Source organism: Delphinapterus leucas, chromosome 1 (genome assembly GCF_059928025.1).
Source record: "Delphinapterus leucas isolate spDelLeu-1000000601 "Yukka" chromosome 1, BTC_Dleu_Yukka2, whole genome shotgun sequence".
NCBI lineage: Eukaryota > Metazoa > Chordata > Mammalia > Artiodactyla > Monodontidae > Delphinapterus > Delphinapterus leucas.
Genome location: NC_143129.1, coordinates 164525890 through 164544865, shown reverse-complemented (window position 1 = coordinate 164544865; position 18976 = coordinate 164525890). Strand labels below are relative to the sequence as shown.

At 42.5% G+C, this 18976-nt stretch overlaps 1 protein-coding gene across 7 annotated transcripts in view; it reads right to left on the bottom strand.

Annotated features, from left to right (window-relative positions):
• The window catches only part of RNF19B (ring finger protein 19B), a 43424-nt gene extending 24733 nt beyond the window's left edge, over positions 1 to 18691 (bottom strand). For 4 of the 7 annotated variants that reach the window (XR_016387905.1, XR_016387904.1, XM_022575130.3 and 1 more), the window contains exons 1-5: positions 17914 to 18689; positions 4693 to 4898; positions 2998 to 3142; positions 1459 to 1621; positions 894 to 1008 (exon numbers count right to left, since the gene is read on the bottom strand). Coding sequence is in view for 5 of the 7 variants with exons in the window: in XM_022575130.3 (XP_022430838.1) it covers positions 894 to 1008; positions 1459 to 1621; positions 2998 to 3142; positions 4693 to 4898; positions 17914 to 18545 (1261 nt within the window). In the remaining 2 variants the exon portion in view is untranslated. Of the gene's footprint in view, positions 1 to 893; positions 1009 to 1458; positions 1622 to 2997; positions 3143 to 4692; positions 4899 to 17913 lie in introns of all 7 variants that reach the window. The other 3 variants (XM_022575134.3, XM_022575132.3, XM_022575131.3) reach the window with 3 other exon arrangements.
• Positions 18692 to 18976: the final 285 nt, after the last annotated feature.

Here is an 18976-nt window from a genome sequence, read left to right as displayed (position 1 = left end):
TGCTAAAGAGGTGGACTGGTCCAACAGAATGATGACTGGACTTGGAATCAGAAAGGCCTGGATTAGAATCCTGTCTCCAATTTACCAGCTGTAATAACCTTGGACATATCTTCCTAGGGTTGCCAATGATCAATGTATGTACAGTGCTCAGAGCAGTAAATATATGTTGCTTTCATTTTCCCCCTTCCATTCACTGCTGAAGTGCTAATCCAAGAACCAATCAATAATCAAACATTAAATAAGTGACTCCTAGGGTTTAGGATCCCCCCAGAGTGTTAATTCCAAAATCTTGCTGCTGTGGAAGGCAGAATGGCTTAGTTGTTAAAAGCCCAGACTCTGAAGTCAGACTGCCTTAATTCATGTCCCAGCTAAGTGACCTTGGGCAAATTACTGCACCTTTCTGTTACAACTGGGCTGCTGTAAGGATTAAGTAAATTAATACAGGCAAAACACTCAGACCTGCTCCTGGCACATGGAGAGTCTCAGAAAACATTATATTATTATTATTCTAAAACAGACCCTCATGCCTTCCAAAATACTGTGAGGCATTAAGCAAATCAAAAGTAATTTTGTTTTGTGGGTTCTGTGGCAAATGAAGAAGGAAGAGGAAAGGTGAAAAACTAGGCCTTAAAGTAATATTTTTTAATTCAATCTTTTTAATGTGCCAGATGGAGTTCTAGGCACTAACTTACGAATGAAAGATCCCAAACCCTGATACTTTAGTGTGGCTGATAATAATAATAGTGCCTAATAAACTCCCAAGGTGGGTCTGACATAAAATGTAGGAGCATCCAGGGTGAAACATCTGGCCGGCTGGCTAAACTGCGAGGCCAGAAAGCTAATGGGAGTGGGTCGTGTAAGGGGAGGAGTCATGGTCCTGGCTAGCTTCTTACCAACACTAACTGCAGCAATAACTGGGGATGCAATGACCGACAGAGTCACTCCTCCTGTGATAGCCAAATTCCTCTTATGTTTGGAGGTTTTCCTTCCCTCATACCTGCTATGAATCTAAGAATAAGAAAGAAAATTCAGGTCAGCAGGTTAGGACATCAATCTTTTTGCTAGGGAGAAAAAGGATAAGTGAATATTCCCTTTTAATTTATCTATATTAAAACATATTCCCCCATGTCAAAGAGACATCTTTCTCACATTTTAATCTAACTCAGACCAGGATGATATAAACTAATACAGAAAAAGTTAATGTAAGAAGAGACAAAGTAACTCAGGGGAGTGAAGTAAGCATTTTACCTTTAAGTCACTGAGACAAACCAGGCCCAGGATGTTAATAAGAACTTTCAGATCTCTTGGGGATTTATGAAAATCCACTTAAGAAATTAGTTTTATTTAAGAACCAGCTGGTTTTCAGGCAGCTCTGAAACATAAGCTCCTCCCCATTTCCTTCAAACCTTTACCAACAAACCTGAAGATGGAACATGCACAGAACTCAACATATCTTACCTTCCTGCCAACATAAACAGGAATGCCAATGACCATGGCAGGAATGGCAATGCCAGCAATGAGGGATATCCCCACCGGAGCACCAATCAATGTGCCCAGCTGCCAAAGAATTTTCTTCTTACGGCTCCATGGTTTCTTGCCCCAGAATGTACAGCCAGAGGGGCTACAGAGGAAACATGCTGAAGTTAATGTCAATATTACAAATGCAGCTATTGTCATCAGAGAGCTTGATAAGAGCAAGAGCCTTCTTTTCTATAGGAGTGATTAACAGTTACAAGAGGTTACAAGAAATGAATTTATTACATGAGGGGGAGCAAAGGACAAGGCCAGACTATTAGAGTTCTGGCTCTTTACTTTTTTTTTCTCTTTTCGTAAAGGCAGGCCTCCAGACTTGAAACGAAACCTCTTTTCCATTCTTTTCTGCTGCACTCTGTCCTCTCTAACCCACCAAACTGAACCTACTTCTTTGAGTGATACTACGTGGGATCCTGCATAGTCTATGCACTTGACATCTCATCCATACATACTGTGTCCTGCAGCTAATGAACTCTCTCTGATTTGCATAGTTTTCTTGGCATATGTAGATACTGCAAACCATCTTCCTGGGATAGGATATAAAAAGACTTCATCATACCCTTTATGACAGTTTCATACTCTGAGTTTGGCTACTTTTACACTCAGCCCTTCTGAGTCCAACCACTTTTGTCCACTCCCTTTGTACTGTCTTCTCTACTAGATAAAAGTAATTTTGAAAGTAGGGATCATGTCTTACGCACCCCTGTGTCCCCAATAATTGGTATACTGTAAGTAATCAAATGTTTGCTAAATTGGAAATGAAAATGTTTCATCCACACGATGAATGTTAAGTTTGTAAATATTAACTCCTTCAGGACAATATTTTAATGACTACTACATCCAAGGAACTGTAAAAAGGTAATACTGGCCTGAAGACTCTTAATATAGTTTAACAAAATTAGACACGTAAATGAAGTAAAAGTCATGATAACGTTTATAGAACATTTAAAGAATGTCAGTAAAGAAGAATGAGGCAGAAAAAACTGGGGGAAGGCATCAGAGATGGAATGGCATTTAAAGTGGCCCTTGAAGGCTGAATAAGAACTGAACAGTTGAGATAAAAGGGGGTTGCTGGGGGGTGAGGTGATTATAAAGCATTCCAGGTGAAGGAAAGAACATGAAGAAGTATGGAGGTAAGATAACACAGAAGAGACACAGATAATCTGGAACATAGCATTTATGAAAGCAAAATGGAAAAAGGTATATTGGGGCCAGACTGCAGAAAACCTTAAAAGCCATGCTAGGGAAACTGAACTATATCTGGAAGGTAATGGAAAACAGTCACTGGAAGTTGCTGAGCTGGAGAAAAACATGATTGGAAGGGTGTTTCAGAGGAACTTTTTTACAGCATAAGCTTCCTTATGCTGTAATGAGAGGACAGACAACGATGTTTCTTTGACATCCTTTTCCCTACATCAGTAAGAGAACAAGACTATAAAAACAATAGACATTTTCTCATCTCACCTGAGGTAATGCAAGTCTGAGATCTCCTTCATACAAAGCCAACAGAATTCACAGCCACACACTGCACAGGTCATATGATTACAGCTTCCATCATTCATCTTGATAATGTAAGCACTGCATCGTGGGCATGGCTTGATGTCATCTGCTAAGTGGGGGAGAAAGAATGGGTAGAAAAATATCCCTAGTTAAACCTCGTTTGATTTTATTATTCCTAGGAGTATGCACAAGAAATGAAGAGGCAGTCAAGAATTCTTGACTGAGGATTCCAAATTGTGCAACCCACTTCACTGGAAGGCTGGCTATGTCTAGACCTCAGGAAATTTCATAAAATGGATCCTGTCTCATAATGAGCTGCCTATCCCCCAATCTGGCATCTTACACAGCACTAGAGCCACACTCTGAGCAAGGAGACTTCCCTAGAGAGAAAGATGGTTCCAAGAAAAATGGAATTTCAGCAGCCAATAGGCTGGCAGAATTAAAAGCACAGTCCTACAGGAAGAATAGTCTGCAGCCTGCATTTGGCTTTAAACTCATTTCTCAGGTACAAGTATCACTGTGATTTGCTGTTAACATAATTCACAGTCCCTTCCCATGATACTTTAAAATTCAAAACCTACAAACAATTGAGTATGCTATATAGCATACACCTGGTAATTTTCACAGCAAGCTAGAACTATCCTATTACAAAGAGAATTTAGGAGATTACACTGTGCCAGGAAAAAGTGAATGGTAAAATCTTTCCTACTAGCTTCTCTCAAATGACATCAGTGATATAAAGCACACTTATAAAAGGCAATAAACCCACTGACATTTTAAAAGAGGTTCACTCTGACATGTCAAGGTTGGAACTGAATGTGTGATATTCCTCCTTTTAAGGTTAATCATTAATCCATACTAATATTATTTCCTTTCCTTAAATCTGTACCCTATTTCCAAAACCAGTGATGTATTTAAAGCTAGTAGGAAAACAGTACAGTTTTAATACTAAACGTCTTTCTGCTCACAGTGAAAGTTCTGAAAAAACCCCTAGCTAAAGGACCCAACTGCTCTCCAATCTGAGACACATTACTAAGGAGGTAGAAAGTACAGAATTCAGTTTTGCTTTATTCCAATTTCACCTGGGTTGGACAACCTATAAATGGTCAGAGAGAGAAGCTACATACCAAATACAGTGTTGAAAATATTACCAAATAGTTTCTGCACTTGGGACTTCCCTGGTGGCGCAGTGGTTAAGAATCCGCCTGCCAGTGCAGAGGACACAGGTTCAAGCCCTGGTACGGGAAGATCCCACATGCCGCGGAGCAACTAAGCCTGTGCACCACAAATACTGAGCCTGTGCTCTAGAACCCGTGAGCCACAACTACTGAGCCCGTGTGCCATAACTACTGAAGCCCACGTGCCTAGAGCCTGTGCTCCACAACAAGAGAAGCCACTGAAATGAGAAGGCCGTGCACCGCAACGAAGAGTAGCCCCCGCTCGCCGCAACTAGAGAAAGCCTGAGTGCAGCAATGAAGACCTAATGCAGCCAAAAATAAATAATATAAATAAAAATAAATTTATAAAAACAAACAAACAAAAAACAAATAGTCTCTGCTCTCTAATCCTTGAGTTATACAGGAAGGTAATCTCTCCCAGCTTTGGGCGCACATTATGAAATATCAATAAAGAGACAAATGAGACAATGCCAACTCATACCTGGTCCAGATTCTTGCCCATAACTGAGACCTGAAGTGTGCTTGGTCCGAACTCGCAATGTCTGCGCCCTCTGCTGACGGGCCATATCGCATGTCTGATTTGGATGCCATATTTGCTTGCAGTGGTAACAGAACTCAGTCTGGCAGCCTTCCCTCTCACAGGTCAGCTTTGGGCAGCTGGCACAGCCATAGGCAATAACAGCATACCTGGGTAAGGAAATAGGAAGAGATATAAGTAAGTTAAGACATGCATCAGTCCCAGTGGGGTAACACTGTGTGGTACCCCCACCACTTCATACGATGCAGAGGAAAGAACACACATATAACAAATAACACATGCACGAGCACACCTAACAAACTTTAAAACATTCTGTGTGAGAAAGTAAATTGTTTCTTGAGATTCTAAAAACTCATATCATTTATCTCCTGAAAAAGTAGGGGAAAATATCATACTTAGCCTGAATTTTTTTTTTGGCCACACTGCATGGCATGCAGGATCTTAGTTCCTCGATCAGGGTTCAAACCTGTGCCCCCTGCAGTGGAAGTGTGGAGTCTTAACCATTGGACTTCCAGGGAAGTCCAGTCTGAATTTCTAGCATGTATTCAGTCATAGTTTAAGCTGCTTTAGGAGCAGTTTGTCCCAGTAAGTTTCATAAATAAGGGTACAAAACTATTTCCTTTTGATGATTTGATATATTTAGAGAAAATAGAATTTGTTTAAAGGATAGAACATTTGTAAAATAAAGTACAACAGCAAAAACTAAAGCAAGTATACTTTTTTAAAATTGCAGTTTAGTTGATGTACATTATATAAGTTTCAGGTGTACAACACAGTGATTCACAATTTTTAATGGTTATATTCCATTTATAGTTATAAAATATTGGCTATAGTTCCCTCTGTTGTACTATATATCCTTGTAACTTATTTATTTTATACATAGTAGTTTGTACCTCTTAATCCCCTACCCCTATCCTGTCCCTTACTCCTTCCCTTGCCCCACTGGTAACTGCTAATTTGTTCTCTATTTCTGTGTGTCTGTTTCTTTTTTATTATATTCACTAGCTTGTTTTATTTTTTAGATTCCACATATAAGTGATATCATCCAGTATTTTTTTTTTCTCTGTCTGACTTATTTCACTGAGCATAATACCCTCCAGGTTCATCCATGTTGCTGCAAATGGAAAAATATCATTTTTTTATGGCTGAGTAGTATTCCATTGTATATATATACCGTATCTTTTTAATCCATTCATCTGTTGATGGATATTTAAGGTTGTTTCCATATCTTGGCAATTGTAAATAACGCTGCCATTGGGGTGCATGTATCTTTTCGAATTTGTGTTGGTCTTTTTTTTCTTTTTTCAGATAAATACCCAAGAGTGGAATTGCTGGGTCATAGGGTAGTTCTATTTTTAATTTTTTGAGAAACCTCCATACTGTTTTTCATAATGGCTGTACCAATTTACATTGCCACCAACGGTGTACGAGGGCTCCCTTTTCTCCTCATCCTTGCCAACATTTGTTACTTGTGGACTTTTTGATGATAGCCATTCTGATAGGTGTGAGGTGATGTCTCACTGTGGTTTTAATTTGCATTTCTCTGATGATTAATGATGTTGAGCATCTTTTCATGTGCCTGTTGGCCATCTGTATGTCTTCTTTGGAGAAATGTCTATTCAGGTCTTCTGCCCATTTTTCAATTGGATCATTTAAAAAATTTTTTTGAGGTTGATTTGTATGAGCTGCTTATATATTTTGTTTTTGTTTTTTATTTTTAAAAATTTTTTAACATCTTTATTGTAGTATAATTGCTTTACAATGTTGTGTTAGTTTCTGCTGTATAACAAAGTGAATCAGCTATACATATATGTCCCCATATCCCCTCCCTCTTGCGCCTCCCTCCCACCCTCCCTATCCCACCCCTCTAGGTGGTCACAAAGCACTGAGCTCATCTCCCTGTGCTATGCAGCTGCTTCCCACTAGCTATCTATTTTACATTTGGTAGTGTATGTATGTCAGTGCTACTCTTTCACTTCATCCCAGCTTACCCTTCCCCCTCCCTGTGTCCTCCAGTCCATTCTCTACATCTGCATCTTTATTCCGCCTGTCATGCCCCTAGGTTCATCAGAACCATTTTTTTTGAGATTCCACATATATGTGTTAGCATACAGTATTTGTTTTTCTCTTTCTGACTTACTTCACTCTGTATGACAGACTCTAGGTACATCCACCTCACTACAAATAACTCAGTTTCGTTTCTTTTTATGGCCGAGTAATATTCCATTGTATATATGTGCCACATCTTCTTTATCCGTTCATCTGTCGATGGACACTTAGGTTGCTTCCATGTCCTGGCTATTGTAAACAGTGCTGCAATGAACATTGTAGTACATGTCTGTCTCTCTCTTTTTTTTAATTACCTTTTTTAAAAATTTTAATTTTTTTTAACATCTTTATTGGAGTACAATTGCTTTACAATGGTGTGTTAGTTTCTGCTGTATAACAAAGTGAATCAGCTATACATATATGCCCCCATATCCCCTCCCTCTTGCGCCTCCCTCCCACCCTCCCTATCCCACCCCTCTAGGTGGTCACAGAGCACCCAGCTGATCTCCCTGTGCTATGTGGCTGCTTCCCACTAGCTATCTATTTTACATTTGGTAGTATATATAAGTCCATGCCACTCTCTCACTTCGTCCCAGCTTACCCTTCTCCCTCCCTGTGTTCTCAAGTCCATTCTCTACGTCTGCATCTTTATTTCTGTCCTGCCCCTAGGTTCTTCATAACCTTTTTTTTTTTTAGATTCCATATATATGTGTTAGCATACGGTATTTGTTTTCCTCTTTCTGACTTACTTCACTCTGTATGACAGACTCTAGGTACAGCCACCTCACTACAAATAACTCAGTTTCGTTTCTTTTTATGGCCGAGTAATATTCCATTGTATATATGTGCCACACCTTCTTTATCCATTCATCTGTCGATGGACACTTAGGTTGCTTCCATGTCCTGGCTATTGTAAATAGTGCTGCAACGAACGTTGTGCTACATGTCTCTTTTTGAATTATGGTTTTCTCAGGGTATATGCCCAGTAGTGGGATTACTAGGTCACATGGTAGTTCTATTTTTAGTTTTTAGTTTTTTTTCTTTTTGGCTGCATTGGGTCATCATTGCTGCGTGTGGGCTTTCTCTAGTTGCGGCGAGCGGGTGCTACTCTTCGTTGCAGTGCGCGGGCTTACTGCGGTGGCTTCTCTTGTTGCAGAGAAGCACGCGGGCTTCAGTAGTTGAGGCATGCGGGCTCAGCAGTTGTGGCTCGCGGGCTCTAGAGTGCAGGCTCAGTAGTTGTGGCGCGTGGGCTTAGTTGCTGCACGGCATGTGGGATCTTCCCGGACCAGGACTCGAACCCGTGTCCCCTGTGTTGGCAGGCGGACTCTTAACCACTGTGCCACCAGGGAAGTCCTGTTTTTAGTTTTTTAAGGAACCTCCATACTGTTCTCCATAGTGGCTGTATCAATTTACATTCCCACCAACAGTGCAAGAGGGTTCCCTTTTCTCCACACCCTCTCCCTGCTTATATATTCTGGATATTAACCCCTTATCAGTCATATCATTAGCAAATATTTTCCCTCATTCAGTAGTTTGTCTTTTTGCTTTGTCAATGGTTTGTTTTGCTGTGCAAAAGCATTTAAGTTTAATTAGGTCCCATTTAGTTTTGCTTTTATTTCCTCTGCTTTAGGAGACAGATCAAAAAAATATTGCTATGATTTATGTCAAAGAGTGTTCTGCGTATGTTTTCTTTTAGGAGTTTTATGATTTCAATACTTTTTCATTTTTAAGTTTCATAGTGAAGCTGGTCTGATGGCAGACTGAGAGACAATGAACATAGATGGGTTCGTGATCAACTTATACTGAAAGCTTATTTTATCTTTCCAAAAAATTATTTTCCCCAATTTGAATGTATACCTTGAAATCTCTTTTCTTGACAGGTTCCAGAATCGAAGAACACCACTCATCTATCTTATGAATTAACATAGAATATGGCCATATCTCCCCCCAATCCCTTCTGACACATATTCTTAGTAAAGATGGACAATTCAGAATCTATCAGCACCAGTATCAACTGCTTCTTATAATTCATGTTTATTTACCAAGAATTACTTTCCTACAAGCAATCCAATATATTTACAGGGCTTCCCTGGTGGCGCAGTGGTTGAGAGTCCACCTGCCGATGCAGGGGACACGGGTTCGTGCCCCGGTCCGGGAAGATCCCACATGCCACGGAGCGGCTGGGCCCGTGAGCCATGGCCCCTGGGCCTGTGCGTCCGGAGTCTGTGCTCCGCAACAGGAGAGGCCACAACAGTGAGAGGCCTACGTACCGCAAAAAAAACAAAAAAAAACAAAAAAACAATATATTCACAAACTGTTAGCCTTTCTGACTAATTCTAAAAATGTCAACTAAATGCACAGACTAACAAGTAGACACCTGTTTAAAATAATTCTTTTTTTCAAAAAAAAGTAATTTAAACAAACAAATGAAGAATGGAGGACAGCAGTTGTGAAAGTTCAAACAATTTTTAGACAGGTCAATGATTTCAGGCTTAGGTGTTGCCATCGGGGCTTTGTTACCTATTCCATGTTCTACTCCAACAGTCAAAGACCTCAAACAGCTTAAACAAAAGACTAATAACATTTTCTTAGATTTATTCTATGGTTTGTTTGCTTATTTGATTGTGCATTAGATGTTCACGATAGCAACTTAAGTTCTCAGGTTCATCATAGATTCTGCAAGCTGATTTGAGAATGACACTGAAATTACCGATGACAAGGTATCATCTATGTTACATAATACAGGCTGTATTAAAACTCTTCTCAGAAAGAGCAAAGTGAGAAGAGGTCAATGTATGAATGCAAATGATTCATACCCTGTAGGAGTTCTGAGCAAATTTATCCCACCTAGTTGTAAAATAACTACTAAAGATAAAAAACGTTTCTCCTCAAGAAAGTGACTTGCTTGCTATTTTGTGTTAAATGAGAAAGGTATTGGATGATCTCAGAAAATTATTAAGTCAACTTCTGACAATACATATTAGATAGACTGCCAGTCAGGAAGCCTTGAGCATTTCATGATCCATTCCTACCTCACACGGTGGGAGTAAGTATTTATTAACAGATTCTTCTTTTTTTTCAAAGAACATTTGATAGTATTGACAATGTCAATTTTGGGTGTGGAATTTGGTTCCAAGAAGTAAAATAACCCCAAATACTCAAGACCCCCAGCAACCTATTACCATGACACAGAATTACTCAGGGCACGAGACTTGGCATTCCTGTTTTTGGGTGCCTGGTCTGGGCTCCTTACCCCTGACTCATACTGCATGACACTGAGCTAATTAAAATCTCCAAACTTTAGATTCTATCCCTAAAATGGTAGTATAGGTGCTTGCAGCCTTCGAGTTTTAAAACTAAACATGTTTTAAGTCTAAACATGTTTTGGGACTTCCCTGGTGGCGCAGTGGTTAAGAATCCGCCTGCTAATGCAGGGGACACGGGTTCCAGCCCTGGTCTGGGAAGATCCCACATGCCGCAGAGCAACTAAACCCATGTGCCACAACTACTGAGCCTGTGCTCTAGAGCCCGTGAGCCACAACTACTGAGCCCGAGTGCCGCAACTACTGAAGCCCGCGCGCCTAGAGCCCGCGCTCCACAACAAGAGAAGCCACCGCAATGAGAAGCCTGTGCACCGCAACAAAGAGTAGCCCCCTCTCGTCGCAACTAGAGAAAGCCCGTGCACAGCAACGAAGACCCAATGCAGCCAAAAATAAATGAATAAAATAAATAATAAAAAATAAATTTCTATTAAAAAAACCCAAAACTAAACATATTTTAAAACTGCAGTTGAGGACTTCCCTGGTGGTGCAGTGGTTAAGAATCTGCCTGCCAGTGCAGGGGACACGGGTTTGAGCCCTGGTCTGGGAAGATCCCACATGCCGTGGAGCAACTGAGCCTGCGTGCCACAACTACTGAGCCTGCGCACCACAACTACTGAAGCCTACATGCCTAGAGCCGTGCTCCGCAACAAGAGAAGCCACCGTAATGAGAAGCCCACACACTGCAACAAAGAGTATCCCCTGCTCGCCGCAGCTGGAGAGAGCTGTGTGCAGCAATGAAGACCCAACACAGCCATAAATAAATAAATTTATTAAAAAAAACAAACTGCATTTGAGATCTTGTCCCAAAAGTTATGGTATAGATAAACAGCGTGTTTTGTCCTACTTCTTGGCCTTTGCATATTCTATTCCTTTCAGCCTCGAAACGCCCTCTCCTTACTTCTTGTCCTGGCAAATACTTAGCCATTTAAGAACCAGCTCAAATGTCATCCTCTCTATAAAAATCCACTTAACCTCTCCAGGCAGCTGGTTGCCCACTTTGTGTCTGTGCATAATTACTTTACAATACTTAACACATTATATTGTAATTATCTGTTTATATGTATGCTTCCCCAACCAGACTAGAGAAGGAAAAGTATCAACCATCTTTTAATCTCCAGGGTCTAGCACACTGATTCATGCTTAAAATACCTGTGTTGAATGAATGATAGAGACCCTCTCCTGTTTGGGTTTTTTACTTTCCCCAGGTCATTTAGCTCTTCTCCTGGGCCATTACTTTTCCCTAAAGCAATCTTTTAAACGTATCCATGTATCTATTGGCTTTCTTTATGTCAAGTACTATAACTTAATCCTAAAATTCTGTTTAAGCCCCTTTGCAGAGCAAACTCCTAAATTCTGAATAGGGCAATCTTCTACCCCAGGCAGTCAAGAAAAACCCTTCATCCTTGAGACCAAAACTGCCTTGACTATCTTGTTCCCTCTCTTCCATGTCCTACACGGGAGCCTCTCTCCTACTCTGCTTTCTTAGTTGAACAGAGCATTCAGGTCTGCTAATTAGAAGCTAAATGGAAGGTGTAGGAAATTGCATGATGCTAAGAACACAGAAGCATCCTTTCCTCCCCCCATTAAGTTCATACAACTTTTATTAATTTTGTTAATTTCCTATCTTGAGAAACGTTATAATGTGTGACAAGCTAGACCACAGCATTACCTTACTCCAGCCCTGGGGGGAAAATTCCCAATAGTATGAATTTGATTATGCTCCAACAAACCCTGGGAGTTAAAGAAATGTGTTCCTATATTATGTCTGTACTTCACTGTTCCTGGCCATATAACCATTTACAAACAGACCCTGAGCATATATAAGGGTGGAAAACATGGGCCAAGTTGTCACAGTGAGCCATACTCTTACTATCTTCCTTTTTACTGCGCTAGTTCAAACCCATGTCATCTCTTGACCAGACAACTGCAAGAGACTGCAGTCTCTTTATTCCCTACTCCAATCCAAATTCCAGTTCCAGAAGTTTATTTATCTTTCATGATGTTACTCTTTTGCTTAAAATCCTTCAACAAAAAAGAAAAAAGTCCTTCAAACTTACACTTCTTTGCATGGCATAGATAGACCTATAAATCTGAATCCAATCTACCTTTTCAGATGGATCTCAATTCACTTCCCAGATCATGTTCCCCATATTGTATATCCAGAGGCTAACCAAACGAGACTCCAGACTTAGTCTTGAATTTTTATACCTCCATGCATTTGCTCATAACATTCTGGTTTAAGACATCTTTTTCTCTACCCTCATCTTTGTTTGTCTGGTATAAATTTCTACTCATATTCTTCAAGCCCTGATCAAATATCACCTCCTCCACGAAGTCTTTATTGACACCATCATGCAAAACCTTTCATCCATCTTCTAAGAACACTTGTATTTTCTTTAGTATATATTACATTGCATTTATAATTATCTTCCTACTTACCTATCTGTCTCCTCTACCAGGTCAAACTCCCTGTCAAGAGGCCCATGTCTAACTCCTTTTTGTAATACCCAGTACTCACCTAAGTTTCAACACCATATGATTTTGAAAAGTGTCTGTTTAATGAGTACTTGTCTGTCCTCTTCTTGCACACCCTCCTCTTATCTGTTTCTCCTCTCAAAAGTATGTATTCTTTATCCCCCGTATCAAAAATTTAACTATTCATCCCATTCTTCTGGGACCTAATCGAAAGATTTGTTCAGAGTTGCAGAAAAAGTTGGAATATAGATATCCTAGTCTAGAGGAGCTCTCAATTTACTCAGAGCACAAGATTTAGTGTTAAATAAGGACAGTAAGAGAAGGCAGGACAGAATAACTATTAAAGGAGTTTAGAGAACTGCAAATAGGGAAAGTTTCAGGTATGCTTTAAAGATGTCATCGAAACAAAACAAAACATGTTTCCTGGTGATCTCAGTTTATAGAAATTATACCAGACTGAAGATTTGCATATTAGCATTAACAAGATTTACAGTGTATATTAGTATTTTTTAAAGGGTCTAAGGAGCTCATAAATAGAGTTGCTTTATTTTGTTCAATCCAACATTTCCCAAGCTTATTCAATCATAAAACATTTTTCTTTTCAATAGTAATGCCTATACCTTGGGAAATATTGATGTTGGTGAAAAATAGAAAACAAGATCAAAAGATGGTTGGAGACCATAAAGGGTCTTAAATCATAAGGATAGATCATATAAAGAATAAGTTCTTAAAGACATAAGAAGTCATCTTGTAGGTCAGGTATGAGCAGTTTTAAGCAGGGCAATGATATAAAATGTTCCATTTTAGAGTGAGTACTCTGGCAAATATGAGAAAGACATATTGGGCTGTAGGATGATGTAAATGGCGAGGGGCGTTGTAGGGGGAATAAAGAGTTATGAAAATGAAGGTACAGAGCTAAATTAAGAAATGAGGTCCAGGGGACTCCCCTGGTGGTCCAGTGGGTAAGACTCCATGCTCCCAATGCAGGGGGTCCGGGTTCGATCCCTGGTTGGGGAACTAGATCCCACATGCATGCCGTAACTAAGAGTTCGCATGGTGCAACTAAGAGTCTGCATGCCACAACTAAGAAGTCCGCATGTCGCAACGAAGAAACCTGCATGCTGCAACGAAGATCCCGCGTGCTGCAACTAAGACCTGGAGCATCCAAAATAAATAAATAAATAAACATTGTTTTTAAAAGCTCCCCATCTCCACCTTTAGGGCCTCCCTGGTGGCGCAGTGGTTGAGAGTCTGCCTGCCGATGCAGGGGACACGGGTTCAGGCCCCGGTCCGGGAGGATCCCACATGCTGTGGAGCAGCTGGGCCTGTGAGCCATGGCCGCTGAGCCTGAGCGTCCGGAGCCTGTACTCCGCAACGGGAGAGGCCACAACAGTGAGAGGCCCGCGTACTGCCAAAAAAAAAAAAAAAAAAAAAAGCTCCCCATCTCCACCTTTAAAAAATAAATTAATTAATTATATTTTTTAAAAGAAAGAGAGAGAGAAGAGGTTCAGGAAGGCTTCAGAAAGTGAAAATCCTCCCTCACTGACTGAGAAATCTGTCTTGTTCAGGGAGCTTGCTCTTCCCTCATAAAAGTGTTACGAGACAAACAGAAGCTTCCTGTTTATGGGATAATCCAGTCCAGTTATCTAGGATGGCCAATAAGTGATACTACCTTCTGGGGTCAGGTGGGATGGGGGTCTCTGCAGGAGACAGAGGCAGCAATGAGAGGCTGGAGTGGTGGACCTGCACAAAGAATTTAGGTCAAGACAGCCTTATCTCCTGTTCTTCTGTAAAGAAGATCTGCCCCCTGTATGCCAGGAAATATTCTGTCGTCTCCTTTGCTCACCCCTCAGTCTTCTAGAGATTCTGAAGGGGTTTAAAGATAGGCAACAGGGCACTTGAGAGGAAAACATTACATGTTTACATGATTTGGAGGTTTCTGAAAAGACCTTGTGCTTAAGTAGAGACTCTAAGGGGTAGCATATCAACTGTACCATTTATCAGCTGTGAGACACTGGGTCCCACACTTAAACTTTTCTGAACTGGCTTCTCTTTTATAAAATGAGTTTACCACCATCTACCTGTATGAAACTAAAATGAAATTATTTCTGAATGAAGTTACAGTCTGAAGATTATAAAGGACTATAAAAATGTCAGTTATCTGTATTCTGAGTTAATTTTATCTCATTTGAAAGTATGTTTTAAAGATTACACTTGGTGGGAATTCCCTGGGAATCCAGTGATTAAGACTCGGCACTTTCACTGCCGTGGGCCCGGGTTCCATCCCTGGTCTGGGAACTAAGATCCCACAGTCTCGCACAGCAAAAAAAAAAAAAAAAATTGCACTTGGTAATATTGTACTTAATAATATTAATAATAATGTGAATGTTTTCCCATAGAAATCAGTTCCCTTATTTATGAATAAAATAAAATTGTATTTAAGTATGAAAAAAGAAATATTCAAGATTCTTTTCTCTGTTCCACAAATATTTTATAAACAAATAATGAATCGTTTAACATATAGTGTTCTTATTATCGTGAGTGATCACAGTAAAACTAACGATCAGATCACTTATATGCTCCCCTCACCCTACCAAATACACACATATACACACAGAGAGCAAAAAGGAACTTGATAAATTTGGCTGGCAGGAACTTAATCTGCAGGCAGTAAAGATGGTCAGGTATGAGAAGACACAATTGGGGTCTTAGGCTTCTCTTCTAGTTCTCATCCATGATTTCTACCTGACCCAGAAGAATAGAACAGTTTGACTAAAACAAAACAAGTTATTTTTCTCATGACATTAAAAAGAGGTGGCAAAACCACTGGCCACATCCCCACCTATTTGGGAAGTGACAGAAATTTAAAGTTACTCCCTGTTTATCTCCCTGTTTATCTAACACCTTCAACTGAATTCTCAAAACACTCTGAAAATATCAATTAGGCCTCTCAAGTAAGGAAAGGATTAGGCCTATTTCAGGTAAGAAAAATAAAGTATGTAATAGCCTGTTAACAATAAGAATCAGAAGAGAAACCAGATTCTAGCATTTTTGGCTCTCTCAACATTGTCCTTAGGCCACACTTGATGAAATGACCCAAACAGTAGCATCCCCAATAATGCTGATAAGCCTATGCTTTTTATGCTTTGAGAGAAAAGAATACTGGCCTTGGTTGGAATTAAGACCAGTGTTCCAAGCCTGATTCCACCACCCACTAGTTATATGACCCTAAACAAGTCACTCAATTCATTTAAACTTCAGTTTCCTTACCTGTAAAACAAGATCAAATCTATCTTACAATGTTGCAGGGATCAAATTAAATTATGTATGCCTGACACATAGATACTCAGATGCTAGCTTGCTTGCTTTTCCCAGACTTCACCTTCTTTAAACCCACAGATAACACATTTAAAGATTATATTAAAATTGTTAGTTTTTTAACTAATTAAAAAAAACCTCTGGATGGTAGTAATCCACTACTTGGCTAAAATAAGAAATGGCCTAATTTTTTAATAACTTCCAAATCAGTAATGGTTTAGAGTTGTCATCAAGATTGTAAATTAATTCCTGTTCATTTTTATTGATGTGAGCAAAGACAGAGATTGACTTCAGAGAAATAAAAACAAAAAGAGAACTTTTCCAGAAATATAATGAGTGATGCCACATTTCTCAGTTAAAATTCAAGGAAATTCACATCTGAAAAAGGAGTTAATATATTATTCCAAAGTTAACCAAGCAGTGTTCTCTTAAGTAAATATTCCTTTGGTTCAGAAAATAGATCAATAGTGTCTGTAAAACTTCAATACCATGTAAATTAACCTCTTAAGGCTAGGAAGATCACCAGATGTCCAGATATAAGCAAACTTTTCCAAGAGCCTAAGAGGTTCTTTCTGATACTTATTAACTGAAAGTGAAAGCGACCTACCATAGTTAAATGCCCCAACCTTTGACCACAACACTTCAAAGTAATTTAGAAACCCCAACTCAGTGAGCTTAAATAACACATCCATCTCTAAACAAGTTTGTCAGAACAGAAAAATAGAAGAAAATAACTCATCTTACTCCCCTAGACACTCTAAGTCGGCTTCTTTTGAAGGAGACAAATAGCAGAATCACGGAAATCTTAAAAGCCTTGATATATAGGCTACAATTAAGAGCCTTTCTTAACTCCTTTGAAAGAAACGAACACTCAGCTTTTTACTAGGAATCCCTAGCATCTTTTTGTCCTCAAAACATGACACACAAGAATAAAATGATCTGTCCAAGGTCGCAGAGCAGGTAATGGCACAGTCTGACGCCCCTCTTTGCTGCATGCAATCATTCATGGGATGTACTGACAGTAACACACAATCAGATTTTAAAAGGTAAGGGTCGGGGGTGGGGGGTGGGGGTCGGGGGCGGTGTCCACTGAATGCTCCAGATAGTGAAATCTGGTAGTATTATGTCTCTGCATCTACTGCCTATTTTCTCACTGACCTTAAAAAGTCGGCATACATGGTGCATCGTCAAGAACTCAAGATCAGAGGAGCTGGGAAACACATTTTCTCCTACCATGTCAACCTCTGGGCATCCTTTTCAGTGCCCCGTTGCTTCTCTGGACAAAGAAAGGGTCTGTCCACTCTGCACCCTGCCCAAGACAGCAGTGTAAGAACCACAGGGTGCCCCCCAAGAGCTTGGCACAGAAGACACACCACAATGCCCAGGGTGCCCCCAGAGCGCTGCCTGGGAGCTGTCCTTTCCCGTTAGTGCCATTTCAGTCACCTGCATTCCAACTTTCAGCAGTGGTGGGCAGAAAGAACAGCCCTCCTCCCGAAACGCTGCAAAGTATGCCCCAGTCAAATGGACACACCCCGCCAAAGCGCTGCCCCCTCAGAATGATATCCTCATTCCATCCTTTGCCAGATATCCCCTCCCCATCCTCATTAAGACATATCCCCTACCTCTGGACAGAGGGGCATTCACCCGACCAAAAACGGCCTCTCCCTGCCTCCTGACTTGATGGACAGCTCCCTTCTCACCGACTGCTCAGCCCCCACTTCAAGCCCTCGGGCAGTGGTGGGGTGTTGGGTGCGTTTACCCTACTCTTCTGGGCGTGCGGATGGTTAGCGGTTACCGGCTCTCCGCAGTTGCCGCCTGGCCCTCCCTCCCCCTGGTCATCCTTCACCTCTCCCTCCACGCTGGGACACACACACACACACACACACACACACGGTGCGCAAAGGACGGCCCCTGGGGCCGGTCACACGCGGTGACCAGCCCCAGGCCCCAGGTTCCCTCCGCCGCGGCCACCGCCCCCGGGCCACGCCCCCGCTCTCACCCGCAGTCCGGGGCCGGGCACCAGCGGCAGTCGGGGTCCGAGGCCAGGTAGCGGCGCAGCATGAACTCCTCGTACTTGTGCATGAGCGGTGGGTCGGCGAGCAGCAGGCGGATGTCGTGTGGGTTCAGTCGCTCGCTGCACTCGGGGCAGCTGATGGGGACCCGGCTCTCGCTGATCTCCAGGCGCAGGTAGTGGCGGAGGCAGTCCCGGCACGAGCGGTGCGGACAACTGAGGAGGCGCGGGGCCCGCTCGGGCGGCAGCCGCACCAGGCACAGAGGACACTCCACCTCCTCCGGGCCCGAGCCGCCGCCCTCCGCCGCCTCCTCATCGTCTAACCCGGGCCCCACCGTCGCCGCGGCCTCCGCCTCGGCCTCGGCGGCCGGCTCGGCGGGCAGCGCCTCAGGCGGCGGGGCCTGGGCCGCGGCAGGGGCCGGGGCGGGCGGCGGCGGCGCGGCCGGGGGTGGCGGCTCGGCCTGCGGCTTGGCCCGGGCGTGGCGACCGCGGGCCGAGGCGGAGAAGACGCTGTGGAAGGTGAGGCGCCGGCGCCGGCCGCCGCCGCGGCACTTGGGGTCGGGCGCAGCCGCGTGTAGGGATGTAGACCGCGGCGACTCGGAGTCTTTCTCGGAGCCCATGGCCCCCAGAGGCCGAGGAGCGAGGGGCGCCCAGCGCCGCCACAGCTCACGCCTCAGCGCCCCCTCAGCCGGCGTCCCGAACGCCGCCGACTCAGCCGCCCTCCCAGAGATAGAAACCGAACGGCAGCGACTAAGTGGTTATAAAGCCTCCGCCCCGCGCGCCGCTGCCCACTGCGCAGGCGCCTCACGAAGACACCTCACAACCCGCGCCGCCCCGCCCGGGTGGGGGCGCTGGGCGGGGCCGAGCGGGGTGGGGCGTGCTGGGCGTGCTAGAGCGGAGCTCCGCCTCCTCGGGGGTCAGGTGATTCCAGGACCTCCATCTTGAGGAGACGGTAACCCAACTGCTTTTTAGACCTCCTGCTACAATACCTTCTCCCCGACCCTCGTCATCCATAAGGTGGAGTTTTCGGTTTGCCTTTCCTCAAGGATGG